The 14497-nt window shown below is 40.6% G+C and overlaps 1 protein-coding gene across 4 annotated transcripts; it reads left to right on the top strand.

The window, feature by feature from the left end:
• The first annotated feature begins 4023 nt into the window (after nucleotides 1-4023).
• LOC4340812 (zinc finger protein CONSTANS-LIKE 9) lies at nucleotides 4024-10549 on the top strand. 4 transcript variants are annotated; one of them, XM_066311687.1, is made up of 6 exons: nucleotides 4024-4224; nucleotides 6145-6827; nucleotides 8056-8256; nucleotides 8878-8950; nucleotides 9033-9179; nucleotides 9727-10549. In XM_066311687.1, exons 2-6 carry the CDS (start codon nucleotides 6237-6239, stop codon nucleotides 9774-9776), a joined length of 1062 nt encoding a protein of 353 aa, XP_066167784.1. In that variant the 5' UTR covers nucleotides 4024-4224; nucleotides 6145-6236; the 3' UTR covers nucleotides 9777-10549. The 4 variants fall into 4 exon arrangements, with proteins under 4 accessions (XP_066167784.1, XP_066167783.1, XP_015644313.1 ...); XM_066311686.1 differs by having other exon boundaries at nucleotides 8875-8950; XM_015788827.3 differs by having other exon boundaries at nucleotides 8878-9179.
• The last annotated feature ends 3948 nt before the right edge of the window (nucleotides 10550-14497 follow it).

Raw genomic sequence — 14497 nt, 5'->3', positions numbered from 1 at the left:
GTCTACCGAGGTTGGTGGGCCCACCAGTCATACACAGCAGCAGCAGATGAAAGTGATGCTTGGCCCTGTTTAGTTCCCAAATTTTTTTTTCTCAAAAACATAAATGAATCTTTAAATATATACATGGAGCATTAAATATAAATAAAAATAAAAACAAATTACACAGTTATGGAAGAAATCGCGAGACGAATCTTTTGAGCCTAATTAGTCCATGATTAGCCATAAGTGCTACAGTAACCCACATGTGCTAATGACGGCTAAATTAGGCTCAAAAGATTCATCTCGCGGTTTTCAGACGAGTTATGAAATTATTTTTTTTATTCGTGCCAAAAACCTTTTCTGACATCTGGTCAAACATCCGATGTGACACCTAAAAATTTTTATTTCGCGAAATAAACAGAGCCCGTGTGTCGCGCGTTTGAGGGCATGTACAACGGTGTTTATTAGTGGTCTCTCTATTGCCATGCAAGTAAATTTGATGACATGGAAGAAAGAGAAAGAACTATGGTTGTTATGCATGACAACAGCTCAGAGTCGACTCTTAGCATTTATTAGAGCAAATTTTGTTGCATGGTTGTGAAACAAAGGAAAGAAAAGTAAGAAAAAGTATTTTGATACATTAATGATTAGAGACCATATTGTCTCTAACTATTATAAGATGCTAATCTTTAGATAACGTAGAGCTTATATCTGACTCTACCTTTGTATATGCCCTGATGATGATCTCCAACTGGATCCGGGGTTCCAGAAGGGACACCGTACCAAACAAATCCAGCAAGAGCCCTTTTCTCACTTGAAAACTTGAAATGACGGCTTTCCCGTTTTCGATTTATCAAAACCGATTCATAAATTATTTGTTAAGATATAGGAGTATAATAAACTCCTAATGAGGTGTTTTTTTAGCTTAATTTTTTTGTTAAATGCCAATAGACGTTCGATTTTGAACAGATTTTTTATTTGGCGACATGTTATTGCTCGTCCTCTGTGTGTTTCGTCAAAAGGGGTTGACACACAAGGAACATCCGGTGCACAATATTTTCCCATTTGAGATCATGACCTAAATGATTTTCAAAGTTAACGTAATCAAAGATTAAACTAGCTTTTAAAAAACATTACTTAAAATAAAAGAACAAAGTACCAGACACCTTTTTGATGTCCACATCTACAATGATGGCCATTTTAACTCTCTGGAAAGAGACTTTCATGTGTTCATCCCGTAATCTCTCCGTCAAAAAAAAACAAACCCTGCGTTTCCGTGTCTAATTTTAACTATCTGTCTTATATGAAACTTTTTATAATTTATATTTTCATTGTTGTTAGATGATAAGACATAATTAATATTTTATGCGTGACTTGTCTTTTTAATTTTTTTCATAATTTTTTTAAATAAGACGGACGGTCAAATATTGGACACGGAAATTAAGGTTTGTCTTTTTTTTTTTGACGGAGGGAGGACAGCTCATGACACGATCGGATCGACGGATGCTACAGCTACATACTTCTTATCTACTCAAGCGGGTAGCAGTGCAATATTTGATGCCTCAGTTTTCCCATTGCTCCAATGGATAAATATGTGTGGTGCCTAAATTGCGCATCAAATTCTCCTTTTAGTCCCTGCAATTCGGTGAGCTCGATTTTTTTAATCCATTTTTCTTTATATTAATTGTCCTTTTGTTTTTTCTTTTGAAAACAAACCTTTTCCCAATTGACAAGGAAATGTTGTACCCTCACAAAAGTTTTATTTCTCAGGTATTACAGGTGGATGATCAGATCTTTGATTAAAAGTAAGATTATTTGAGAGTTTTATTTTGTTATATTACAAAAGTATATAGAATAAAACCATTGTCATTGCTCGGACGTACCGTGCAAACAAATTTATACTTTTTGAATTGTAAATTTTCTTTTCGCTACCCATATACATATACGCAGGATGAGCTCTTTTCCGTAACTCAAATAAATTCTTTTCTAAAATTTATAATAAATCATACTCTAATGATCCGTACCATTTTCCTGGTCACGAATAGCTCTAGCCCAACTACACATTCGAACTGGGCCTTTAAGTCGAGTCATAATAGTTTGGTTTATTTCAGTTTTGATATTTTTTATATCTTAACAAACTTATACATATCAAATAATTAGTTTTGAGCCCTTAGACTAAGAATCAGCACGACACAAATTTACAGGTATTTCGGTGGTGTTTAAATCTCCTAAAGATGAAGATAAAGATTAAGTGTTTCATGTAAAATAAGGTGGTAATAATGTGTGATTAATTGAGTTTTAATTATTACACACTTGAAAAATAGATTAATATGATATTTTAGAACAACTTTCATATAAGTTTTCGTACGAAACACGCCGTTTAGCCGTTTGAAAAGCGTGCCACGAGTATCTAAAAGTTTATCTAAAACTTTTAATAGAGAAAAGAACATGGCATTCATGTACCAAAGATGGAGTTATTTTTCCACAGAGAGGGTAACAAACAAACATTCTCCATCAAACCAACGCTCTACTCAAACTTCGGCAATATCCATATACAAAGGCTGCTTTTAGTTCATGCCAAAATTGAAAATTTGATTGAAATTGAAATGATGTGACCGAAAAGTTGGAAGTTTATGTGAGTAGGAAAATTTGATGTGATGGAAAAAGTCGGAAGAAAAAATTGGATCTGAACACGGTGAAAGTCTTCTCTTTTCTGCCATGAAAGTTTGTACGCACCATAATTTTTTTTGATAGGATCGCAATACAAACCAACCCATCTTAACGTTATGCTTATTTTCACTATATTATTTTCTAAAAAAGGAATTATATAGTTAATCTATTACTTTAAACCATCAAAATCAGATAATCTATAATCCGCTTAAAGCAATTAGATGGGCTTACATATTTTATCTTTTTATCGTCTTGGTCTTTGGTTTCTAAAATTCACACAAATACTACTTCTTTATATAATAAGTTCATCTTTTCCTTTTTGATTGTCTCAAAATAAATTTATTTTTAATCAACATTTGTATCAGAGTATATAAAAGTACAAAATAAAATAAGAAACAATTATTTAAAACGAACGGATTACTTCACTGCACTCAAGCTTCAACTAAGCCTCATCAGCAAATGGCATATTTATAAACGAAAAATAATTTGTAAATAAAATTTTATATATATATGTTTTTAGCTATTTAAAAGTAAAGACTAAAAATAAACTTTGATAAAAAGTACCTTAAAATCAACTTTAAATATAAAGTTAAAAATATTTGTATTTTGGTTGATAAAAAGTATAATCGAAAAGATGACGTGTGGACGTGGCAGGCTGAGGGCGGAAGGAAATATGCCGTTGGCGGGGCCAGCTAGTGCGGCGGTGGCCACGCCAACCGGAAACGGGCGATCCACAACCACCACCTAAAATTACCAAAATAGGCAGAGCGCGGATGATGTCGCTGTCTGTCGGTTCCCTCTGGGCCCCACCCGTCAGCGACTCCACGGCACGCGCGGACAAAAGTCAGATTGGGCCAGTCGCGGGGCACCTCCAACTTTTCGCGCAGCAGTGCCGCCAGCAGCAGTAGCAGCAGCAAACCCACGTCTACCCAGCCTCACTCTACCCAACACCCACAGACACGTGGGACCCACGCGTATGAACGGCCCACTCGTCAGCCTCCTCCGAGCCCGCCAGGCCAGCGCTTTGCCGAAACGGAGCAACCAAACCTGAGGGCGGGGGCGGGAGTGGGGGGCCTGCACACGTGGCGTTCCAGTCCAGGTGGGGTCCACCCGCGCCTTATCCTCAGCCACGACGCGAATTGACGGTGCTGCCCTGCCCCCCTCCTCCTCCGGGGCCTGAAAAGCGCAAAAAAGCGCGGCGCGCTTTTGGGCGTGGGGCCACCACCACAAGCCCACGCAGGCAGGTGGGCCCCCACCACCTCATCCTCTCTCTCCTCCCGCCTCTACTCCACGCTACCGCTGCTGCTGCTGCTACTACTACTACTCTCTCTCTCCTCCGGCTATAGGCTGCGTGTTCCCTCTCTCTCTCCTCTTATCCTTCTCTTCTCCGTTTGCTTCGCTGCTGCTGCTGCTGTTCTACGCGCGCGACACGGAAGAGAGAAAAGTGGTTTTTTATTGGGTTCCTAAGCCCTTTTTGTTTCCAGAGGCTTCTGGATTGATCGGTTGATCTCTCTCCCTTCCCCTCTAGGGTTTCCTGGGGGTGGATCTGAGGAGCGGCGGCGCTCCTTCGTCCCGGTGCGTGATCTCTCTCTCTCTCAATCTCCGTTGAGGCGTTGGTTTCCCCGCTTGGATTCTGCGAGGTTGGTAGTGTTTGCGTCCGCGGGGGTTTGCGCTCTGGTTTGGATTTGGACCGAGTTCGAGTACTTCGGAGCCCTTTCCTCTGTTGGGATTCGTTGGCTTTGGGGTGTTCTGCATGCATCGGTCCTTTTACGGAGGATTTGGGGGGTTTTGTTCTGTTTCTGGCTGGCTTCGATTTTTTACTGGCTGAGTGATTGCTGCTTCGTGTGTACTACGGCGTTGTTCGTGTGGTTGGATTTGATATGGGTTAATTTTGGTTTGGATTTCGTCCGGGGTCATGTAAGTGAGATTTCGGGTTAAGTTTGTGACGACAGCTCTGAAGTTTCTTACAAGATGTTTTTTTTAACAGTAATCGACTTTTCTACGATTGGCTATTTTTTTCCCCTTTGTTTCAATCAGAAAATAAATCTTTTCCCCTTTAACAAATGGGCGAAGCATGTTTTTGAATTGAATTTGTGGGACTGTTTTTTTATTCGATGAACTAAAAAAAGTTATGGATCTTAGGATTGTTTTTCTTTTTTTTATTCTTCGTATGTTGTCACTAAATAAAAAAATTTCAGCTTTTTTCTATTGTGAAATATATTGTCAATATGTTCTTGCTTTTTTTTTCGTACTATGGTCTAAGAAACTGGAGTTAAAATGAAAGAGAACTCGGTCTTTGACTAATTCTACAATTTTTTAATGGGACATCTTTTCTACATCTTAAATTCCATCGTTTTCATAAAATTTTCTTTCGTGCAGCTTTTTTTTTCTTGCTTGCCATAGCTATTAAAATCTTTAGTTCCTTTTTTTTAATCTTTATCCAGACATAGCTTGCCTAGATGCAAAAGTTGTGTGTTTTGCTATGCCCGCCTAAAATAACATTTATTTTGCCATGTCATCAAACATTTTTCTTTCTGCCAATCCTGCATGTCCATGAAAACATTTCTTAATAGGCTTCCTTACCCTACTTTTTACTGGAGTACTAGTACTCAAGACTGCAATTTTTTCTTCACCTTTTCGTTTACCTTTATAAGGCTTTTTTTCTCCCCTGATGCTATGATTTTATCCTGCAAATTGACCCTTCTTTTGGTTTTATAAAAAAGACTAGGATAGCTCCGTCTTTCTTTGCTTATATCGTTATTTCAGCCTCTTCTGTTAGATATATTTCCCCCCTATTTCGAGTGTTCAACTAATGCGGCTTGTCGTTCGTTGCTTGGAGAAATTGTGATAAAATATACTATTTTCATAATGAAACCGATAATTGTCGTTGACTCGTAATGTAGTTATTTTGGTTCTTGTGATAATTTTCTACATCTCTCTTTTTCCCTTGCAAACTTAGTACCTATGGGAATGGGAATATATGCTAGAAGCAATGAGTGAGGTGCTGGAATTATATAATATGTGCCAAGAGCAGGAGATTCCAAAGACTAGTTGCTGATACTTTTGTAGTGGGATTTCGATTTTTTATGCTTCGGTTGGCAAATGGGGGCGGAGTCCACAGATTAATGAGTCCGTTGAAACCTAAAGTAGATGGCGGTAATATGTCCTAATTAGGAAATATATCTACATTATCCTTTAGATTATATTATTGATAGCTGATGCAAGACGACGCTGAGTGGAACATACTTGTTGCTACCTGTTTTGAACATTTCTCTTGGTTTGAATGAAAACTGAAAAGGATGGCTACCTAGGGTCCTAGGTCATAGCAACTGAAACAGTAAAAAATATAAAATCTATGTTCTCATGTAGGTGGATGCCCATAAATGTATGAATATTCATTTATGAATACTCTACGGTTTTCCAATAGTATGTGGGAATATTTTTTTATGTGCTGGTACTAATGTTTTCTAATAACTGTTTGTTGATACTGTACAGGTTTATGTAAATCTGATCGATCCAGAAAGTTTGTGAAAAAAGAGTGTGGCACATACCTAAAGCTGGCTTAAAGTTTGCCCATAGCTAATATCATGGGCGCTCTTTGTGATTTCTGCGGGGAGCAGAGGTCTATGGTTTATTGCCGATCAGATGCAGCATCCTTGTGCTTATCGTGTGACCGTAATGTGCATTCAGCTAATGCTCTTTCTCGGCGCCATACAAGGACACTTCTGTGTGATAGATGTGCTTCACAGCCTGCCATGGTCCGCTGCCTTGTAGAAAATGCCTCGCTTTGCCAAAATTGTGATTGGAATGGGCATAGTGCTGGGTCTTCAGCTGCTGGTCATAAGAGGCAGACCATAAACTGCTACTCAGGGTGCCCATCATCTTCAGAACTTTCAAAAATCTGGACATTTGTTTCGGATATTCCTAATGTAGCTCCTGAGCCGAATTGCGAGCAAGGGATAAGCATGATGAGCATCAGCGACAGTGGTGTCAGTAATCAAGACAATGCTGCAGGGGACAGCAGTTTGTTAGATATTGCTAGTGCAACCCTTATGAGTGATCTTGGCACTGCTGGCAAGCCAAAGTCTTTGATAGGCTCCTCATCTGAAGCTGGCGTGAACCTTCTTCCACTTGCTACTGATCAGATGGCTGGATCCGTGGATTCGACATCAGCTAAGGTGCTATAAGGCTTTCACACATTCCTCCATACATAGATTTACTAATTCGCCTCAATTCACCTCTGCCGCTGCATATACTACCCATATCCCATGGATGTAAGATAATCGACTGTTTTCCTCCCTACAGTTGGCCATTATCATTTGTTTACTCTACCATATATGCCATGATTTTCTTTTTCTGTGTGTACTCTATTTTGAATGCATATTGTAAGTGAGTTCACTTAAATTTCTATACAAGAAAAAGAAATAATCTAACTGTTAATGATGCATAAGCATAAGCTTGTCAATGATTACTTTACCATATGTCATGGATTTTTTCTGTGTACTCCGTTTTGAATGGATATTGCAAGTGAGTTCAGTTAAATGTCTATACCAAAAAAAACTGTTAATTGTGCATAAGCATAAGCTTATCGGGGTAGTGGATGGTGCATGGAGGTTCAATAGGCTAGCAGAAGTTGCTGAAACTGTATACATGCATGTGCAATGAGATATGAACATTATGATGTGTATGGACTACAATCTGGATCCACTCAGCAGATATGAATAGATGAAACAGGGTAATAACAGAATATGGAGTATAGAAAATGTCTATATTACAGAAATAGTTATAGGACTATCGAGAGGTTTAGACAGGTGGATAACTATGGTGCTTATGTTCTTATGTCAAGTCTTGTCTTCCAAGTGTTCTGTGACCTCATGCAGATCTACAAATGCATATTCTCACAACATTAAAATTTGGTACAAGTAATCTTTTAAAATTATTCCTTCACAATTTCTTTGGAAAATGTTAAGAACACTGCTTTGTATTATTTGGATGATGTAGCATTTCACATTTTAGTCTATCTCGTATTCTAATTTATCTTACTGGACCATAGATTCCCATGACAGGTTATTTGTGTGGAGAACTTTAAAGATTCTATACAGAGAGAATTTACTTTCGTCTTTCTTCAAATCACTTTCTCTGTACAGCATTTGCAAATTTTCAGGCCGTTTTACTTCAATCTTCCACTACACCATGTTTCTTTTTTAGAGAGCATAAGACACACACACACACACACACAAACACATTCTTCCACATACATTCACACCGTGTGTGCGTGTAAGCACCCTATGCACACACAAGGCTTCACCCAGGACATGCTTTCTCTCTTAATCCACACGTGTGCATGCTCCATGCTTCTTCAAAATTAGTTTGTCACTAATCTGTGTTTATGGTCTCCTTATGCAGGTGCCCTATACGGCAGACCAAGATATGTTCAGCAAAGACAGTATATATGAAGATTTCTGTGTGGACGATGTTGATCTTAGTTTCGAAAATTATGAGGAACTATTTGGCACCTCCCATATTCAAACAGAGCAACTGTTTGATGATGCTGGGATCGACAGTTACTTTGAATCGAAGGAAATACCTTCTGGAAACTCTGATGAGGTTTGTAGTTTACTCTTAATGGTTCCTTTTTAAGAAGTAAGCTTCAATTCCACAGTAACATTCATTTGTAGGTTTTCTCGCAACTCCTGATCTTCTTTGTTTCACCAATTCAACTTGCCCTGCACATCTTTATTGCTTGCAGGCTTTTCTCTTGGTTCGATTTCTCAGATATATGTTATTTATTTGACCTGGTTTGAGTCAAATTTATCTTTCATTAAAGATAAATTATTAGGTGTTAAATCTCTGTACAAGAGGAGTCAGCATTTGGATTAATAATTAAATTACTCTCGTCTCTCCCAAGTTTATCATTTCAGTCCATGGTCTCATCCTTCTCTTAGATCCCTCCCCTTTAGTTGTTCCTTCCCTGCTCTCCTTGGAACTGATATATTCGCAGCTCCCATGTTCAAGAAGCAAAAGATGGAAGTTCTTAATTAGTGTTTCTGGTCTTTGTGTTTATGAAACAAACAAAACTATGACTGAAAATGGTAATCAGTATACATTCTCAAATGCAGCAGTTCATTTGTAATCCATTTGTTTGGAAATTCATGTTGTATTTAGTTTTGTCTGGGGCTTATTGGAGTTAACTTTCAGCATTTATATTCATTATTATCTTTTCAGCAGCCCAAGCTGATGCAGCCAGTGACCAGCAATGCAGTATCTGCTGATTCAGGGATGTCGATCCCAGGAGCCAAAGGTGATTCCAGTCTTTGTATACCTGTGAGGCAAGCTAGGTCCAGTATCTCTCTTTCATTTTCTGGTTTGACTGGTGAGAGCAGTGCTGGAGATTACCAAGATTGTGGGGTATCACCAGTGCTCCTTATGGGTGAGCCTCCTTGGCATCCTCCTGGCCCTGAGGGGTCATTTGCTGGAGCTACCAGAGACGATGCTATCACACGATACAAGGAGAAGAAGAAGAGAAGAAAGTAAGTGCATTTCTTACTAATTTCGCTACTCATTTGCTTAAACATTTATGCTGTATAACCACGTAAGAATTCTATAATAAATTTGTGGCTGCAAAAGAACTCAAAGAGAAATTGTAGCTTGTAAACTTTTCGGCACAACCTCTACTTTACACATTTGGTAAAGAGTGCTTGTATCGTTGAGTTTCATGAAAGAAGACACATGGAAGTAGTTTTCATGGAAGTTAAATTTTGAGTTTTTGGAAACATCAGTTTTTGTTACCCTAGTTTTACAGTAGGTAGAAGTAAAATTACCTTAACTCTGTATCTTTTTACTTACACCAAAAATGTTTTTGGTAGGTAACTGCATCACATAAAAACATGCTGAAGATTTTCTGCTTGAAGATAACTTATTGCTACCTTTTCATTCAGAGAGCTAATAACTTCTTGTTTCTTGCCTTCTCTTCTAATATGTCAGTCCACTGATGCTAACATGCTATATTTCTAGCATACCAATTGCCTCCTTTTTGACAGCTAGCTGATTATCTTTTCTCATGGCTTCTCTTGACAGATTTGACAAGAAAATCAGGTATGCATCTCGCAAGGCTAGGGCAGATGTGAGAAAAAGAGTCAAGGGCCGGTTTGTTAAGGCTGGTGAAGCATACGACTACGATCCACTCTGTGAAACGAGGAGCTACTGAACACAATAAAACATTATCCAAGTGTTAGGTTAGCAAGCATCAACCAATGCTTGTTGTGGCTGGCAGGAAGGCACTCATACTACAAACAATGTGGCAGGCCTGCCTCTAAAAACAACAAAAAAAACAGAGCAATCAAGGGGACAAAAAGGACAAAAAGATTTGAATTTGGGAAATTTTTCAGATGCTACCCCCTCCTTTTTCTTCTGTACAGTGGAGGGAATTTGCATCTTTCTGTTGCTTTCGGGAGGAGCGATTTGAGTCGCTGCCCACCTTTTGTGAATTAATCTTGATACAGCTGAACAAACTTCACTTGCATTTTTATCTCCTTTCTACTAACCAGAGCATCCACCTACCCTTGCTGTGGTGTTTTTGGTGGTATGCTTCCAGATTGGACTATTAGCAAGACAAGGATGGATGTAGTCGTGAAATCTTCTGCTGCTCTATTTATTGTTATGTAAAATCTGCTGTAATCCGGAGTTTATTCTGCAACTCTGCATGTGTAAATACCAGATCAGAATAAACTGGTAGATGTAAAGTTTTCTTTATTTTCTCAAGTCGATGACATTGGAACCCATGTAACCGGCCACCAACTTTTTTGTTTCACTATGCTCAAATATTCGAAAACTTCAGACTGGCTTAATGCTATTATTTGTACTAAGCATATGCTTGAATATGCGGTCCTTTTTGTTACAAGTAATATTCTTTTTGTGGTTGATTTGACCTTTTACATTGTACAGATGGTATTGGTTCTTTTCCATCTCTGAAAGCAGAATCTTGTTGGGGCCAGACAATCCTGGACATCTGATTTGCTGTAAAGCTCTCTGAAAAGCTCTGGCTGGATCCTTTGCTAGATGCCATCAGATGTGTCAGCTTGGTGCCGCATATCACTTGGAGAAAGAGCATCTACAACAGCATGGCTATTTTTGCCTTTCTATTCATCCATTTGGCCAACTTGCCAAAAAGATTCCTCTCCATATCTCCTACACGATCCAACAGACTGTCCATTCCACACTCTCCATTTTTACTTGGGCCCCACCTGCCAATGTCTTGGCACTCTTCTCCCTTTCATTTCTTTTCTTTCCCCACCTCCCCGTGGCATGGCAGCAATAGATGGGCAGCGGCGTCGGATTGCTAGGGGTGGGGGCGGATGGCGGCAGCGGATGGCCGACGGTGGCTGTGTGGCGGCGCGGGGAGGCTTAGAGGAGCGGCGGCGCGGGGAGGCTGAGAGGGGCGGCAGTGGATGGCGGTTGGGCGGCGGTGCGGGGAGGCTGAGGGGCGGCGCCGGCGTTAGGAGGCGGGGAGGAGCCACGCCGGAATCCTCTCCTCGAGGAGGTGCGATGCCGGCGTCCCATTGTCATTGATCTTGAGCGCGGGCGAGCCATCGACGGCGAGCTCGGGCGGAGGATGCGAGCGAGCGACAACACTCCTCCTTCCCATGGCAGCGGCAGGCACGAGCGGAGGGAGAAAGGGCGCAGCGGTGATAGGCGGAGGGACTTGGGCTCGTCACCGCCATCCACCGCAGCTCGGGCTCCGTCCCCATCCGCCGCCATCATCCGCTACCGCCGCCGCCACTCGGGTTCGTCGCCGCCATCCGGGCTCGTCGCCGCCACTCGGGCTTGTCGCCGCCATCCTCTGTCGCTTGGGCTCCGTCCCCATTCGTCGCAGCTGTTGCCGGCGGTAGCTGCAGCCGGCTCGAGCAGAGCAGGTAGTACGGGGCGAGAGAAAAGCATCTCCAACGTGGGGCCCACGAATGGCAAGGCAATTTGGGCTGGCCAAAATTGGCCATTGAGGGAGGAGTTTTGCCAGTCATTTGGCTTAGCCCTTCTAGTAGAGAGGCTGTTGGAGTGAGATTTTTTTTTGCTAAAATGGCTAAATTTTAACTTGGAAAGTCTATTAGAGAGTCTGTTGGAGATGCTCTGAAATTTGGGGGATAAGAGAGAGATCGAGGTAGAAACAGGTTCTAAACACCCTTGAAATTTCAAGGAAAAGGAATCAAATCATATTTGAATAAGTTGATGGTCTTATTGTGGCTATCTAGATTTGATTTGTTGTATTAATATTCTATTATATGATAGGTTGGTCTATTTTGGAACGAAGGAAGCACACTTTTTACGTTGGCAGAGAAGTTGTGGATGCCAACGTAAGTTCATTTAAATTGAAGTCGGGGGCTACTGTCAGAGTTATGGATAAGGCATATCTTATATCCTACGATTTACCGAATATATCGGATTAGCATACCTCATATCCTACGATATGTTTCCGTATGCGATAAGGAAACACACAAGATATTATGGAAAATATCCTCACGGGCTGAAGATTATCAGAGTCCTACTCGGAGAGGATATGGATTATTCTATATCATGCGGGGTTCGTTGTCTCCGAGTTCTACTTGGAGACTAAGGTAACTTATGATATGAAGGGCACACCCCCTGAGGTGCTCAGATCATTGAATCATAACGCCAACACACCAACTAAAGTTTACGAAGCCGAAGGACTCAAGCCGAAGCCATTGGGAGATCTCGTCGATCAATCTTGACAAGGATCTCATCGGTATCATCGGATTCATCTGTTCTCATTGTACTTTGTGATTTTCCATATCAATCTTATATAAACTGGATTAGAGCTATTATCTCACGAGGGGTCTGAACCAGTATAACTCTTGTCTTCTGTTTGCTTTGATATCGTATCGTGTAAATTCTCGTACCAACGTACCCCAATACCTTATTTATCTGGTCTACGTGTATCCCCGTCAACACCGGTGACGACCTAAAGCTCATCACTATCATCGGCGTCGTCTTCTTCAAGCTCGTCACCTCACTGACAGCATTCATACACACATACCACTGCCGGTGTCCCCAGACTTCTGATGAGTATTTGTAAATGACGTCGTCGTGCATCTGCCAATGATGATCTCAAGTTTGGTGCCACCGCAACAAGCTTCATCCATACACCCGCCGACGTGTTTTGGTGGCTACCGTCGCCAATGGCATGTTTGTCTCCACTACAATCACAATCTTTACCTCCACCGATGTGGCCTTTAAGATTGCTATCTTTACATCAACATCATCACATCTACATCATACATTGGAGAACATAAAGCGAAGACCAACGATGACGACCATCGTACCTTAATCGGAGGTGTCTCGTGAGTTTAACTCGCAAGAGTATTTAACCGGGTGTCTTCCGAGACCCCGGGAACCAGGAGAGCACAATCGCCAAGTTAGATCCACCATGTCGATGGGCTGTGGTGCGTATTTGTTCAAGTATTTTGTATTTTTGTAATTCTTAAGAATTATAATAAAGTGCACTTTCCATCGTCTATTTTATTTTTTGTACTTAGTACACTGGCACGCCCGCACATTTTATTTTATTTTATTTCCCTGGGCAGAGAGACGAAAAATTAATTTTCTCTCCAAACACACGTGGTTTCTCTCTCCTCTTCAATCGAAAATATCATTTTAATGGGTGCGATGTCCCGTGGCAAATATTCAATTTCTGAGAGTGTCTTCCCCAAAGTGGCTTCGCGTGGTATCCTATAGCTAAAATTACAAAGTCACGACGTTGTGTAGGCTGTAGCAAAAATTGCCAATTTTCTTCTGTAGTATTGGAGAATATTAAGGTGGTGATTAGATCCGGAGACTAAACTTTAGCACATATCACATCGGATATTTGAGTAATTATACAAATAAGAGCTAATTCACGTGACAATTTTTTTTAAGCCTAGGCGCGCAGAAAGGCCGAGCGCTCGCGCGTGGCACGTCAGAACACTGTTTGTAGTACGCGAGGTGTAAATGTTTTGAAAAAGTCCTTATATTGTTTGCAATTAGATATAGACCCCTCACGAACAAATAGTACTCCCTCTATTACATGATATAAGTAGACCCCTCACGAACAAATAGTACTCCCTCTATTACATGATATAAGTAGACCCCTCACGAACAAATAGTACTCCCTCTATTCCATAATATAAGGACATTCCCAACCCAATGACTAGAATGGTGTCCATAACATTAAATAAGTTGCCACCTATGAAAAAAAATAATGTGACAAGTGAATAAATGAGGAAAGAAAAGGAAACCATGTCTTGCATGAGACATGGTTTCTACACAACATCCAAGACATCATGTGAGATAAGTAGCATTAAATTAAAGTATGGAATAGTGGTGTTTACATTGGAAGAGTAGTGTCTTGTACTAGTTTCTTGATGATGTGGAGTTTATGGAAACCATGTCTAGTGTTATGGGTTGGGACTGCCTTAAGGCACAACTACTATTTTTAGATGTTCCATAATATAAAGCATACATGCATGCATACAATTAATTAGGACATATTCTCCATTAAATTATTACTTTTTAAAATCCTCCACCCTTAAGATCTCTAATTCTATTGGATGCATGCATTATATTTATTAGGGTGATCCAAACTAGAAGATGATAATAATTGTTTCTTGGTCTTTGGGTTAAGGGTAGTTGTGACTTAGGGTGTGTTTGGATGGGAGGATTTGGGTGGATAGGAGATGGCGGCCCATTTTTGTGGCTGTTTGGTTGATGGGCGGAAGTGGGATACGACGGCCCCAAGAGGAATATTCCTGTTAGATGCTGGATGGGGGGGGGGTCCGGACGATTTGCCCGGATGCAGCCG

Source organism: Oryza sativa, chromosome 6 (assembly GCF_034140825.1).
Source record: "Oryza sativa Japonica Group chromosome 6, ASM3414082v1".
NCBI lineage: Eukaryota > Viridiplantae > Streptophyta > Magnoliopsida > Poales > Poaceae > Oryza > Oryza sativa.
The sequence above is the reverse complement of the archived record's forward strand: the minus strand, read 5'-3'. Positions and strand labels throughout refer to the sequence as shown.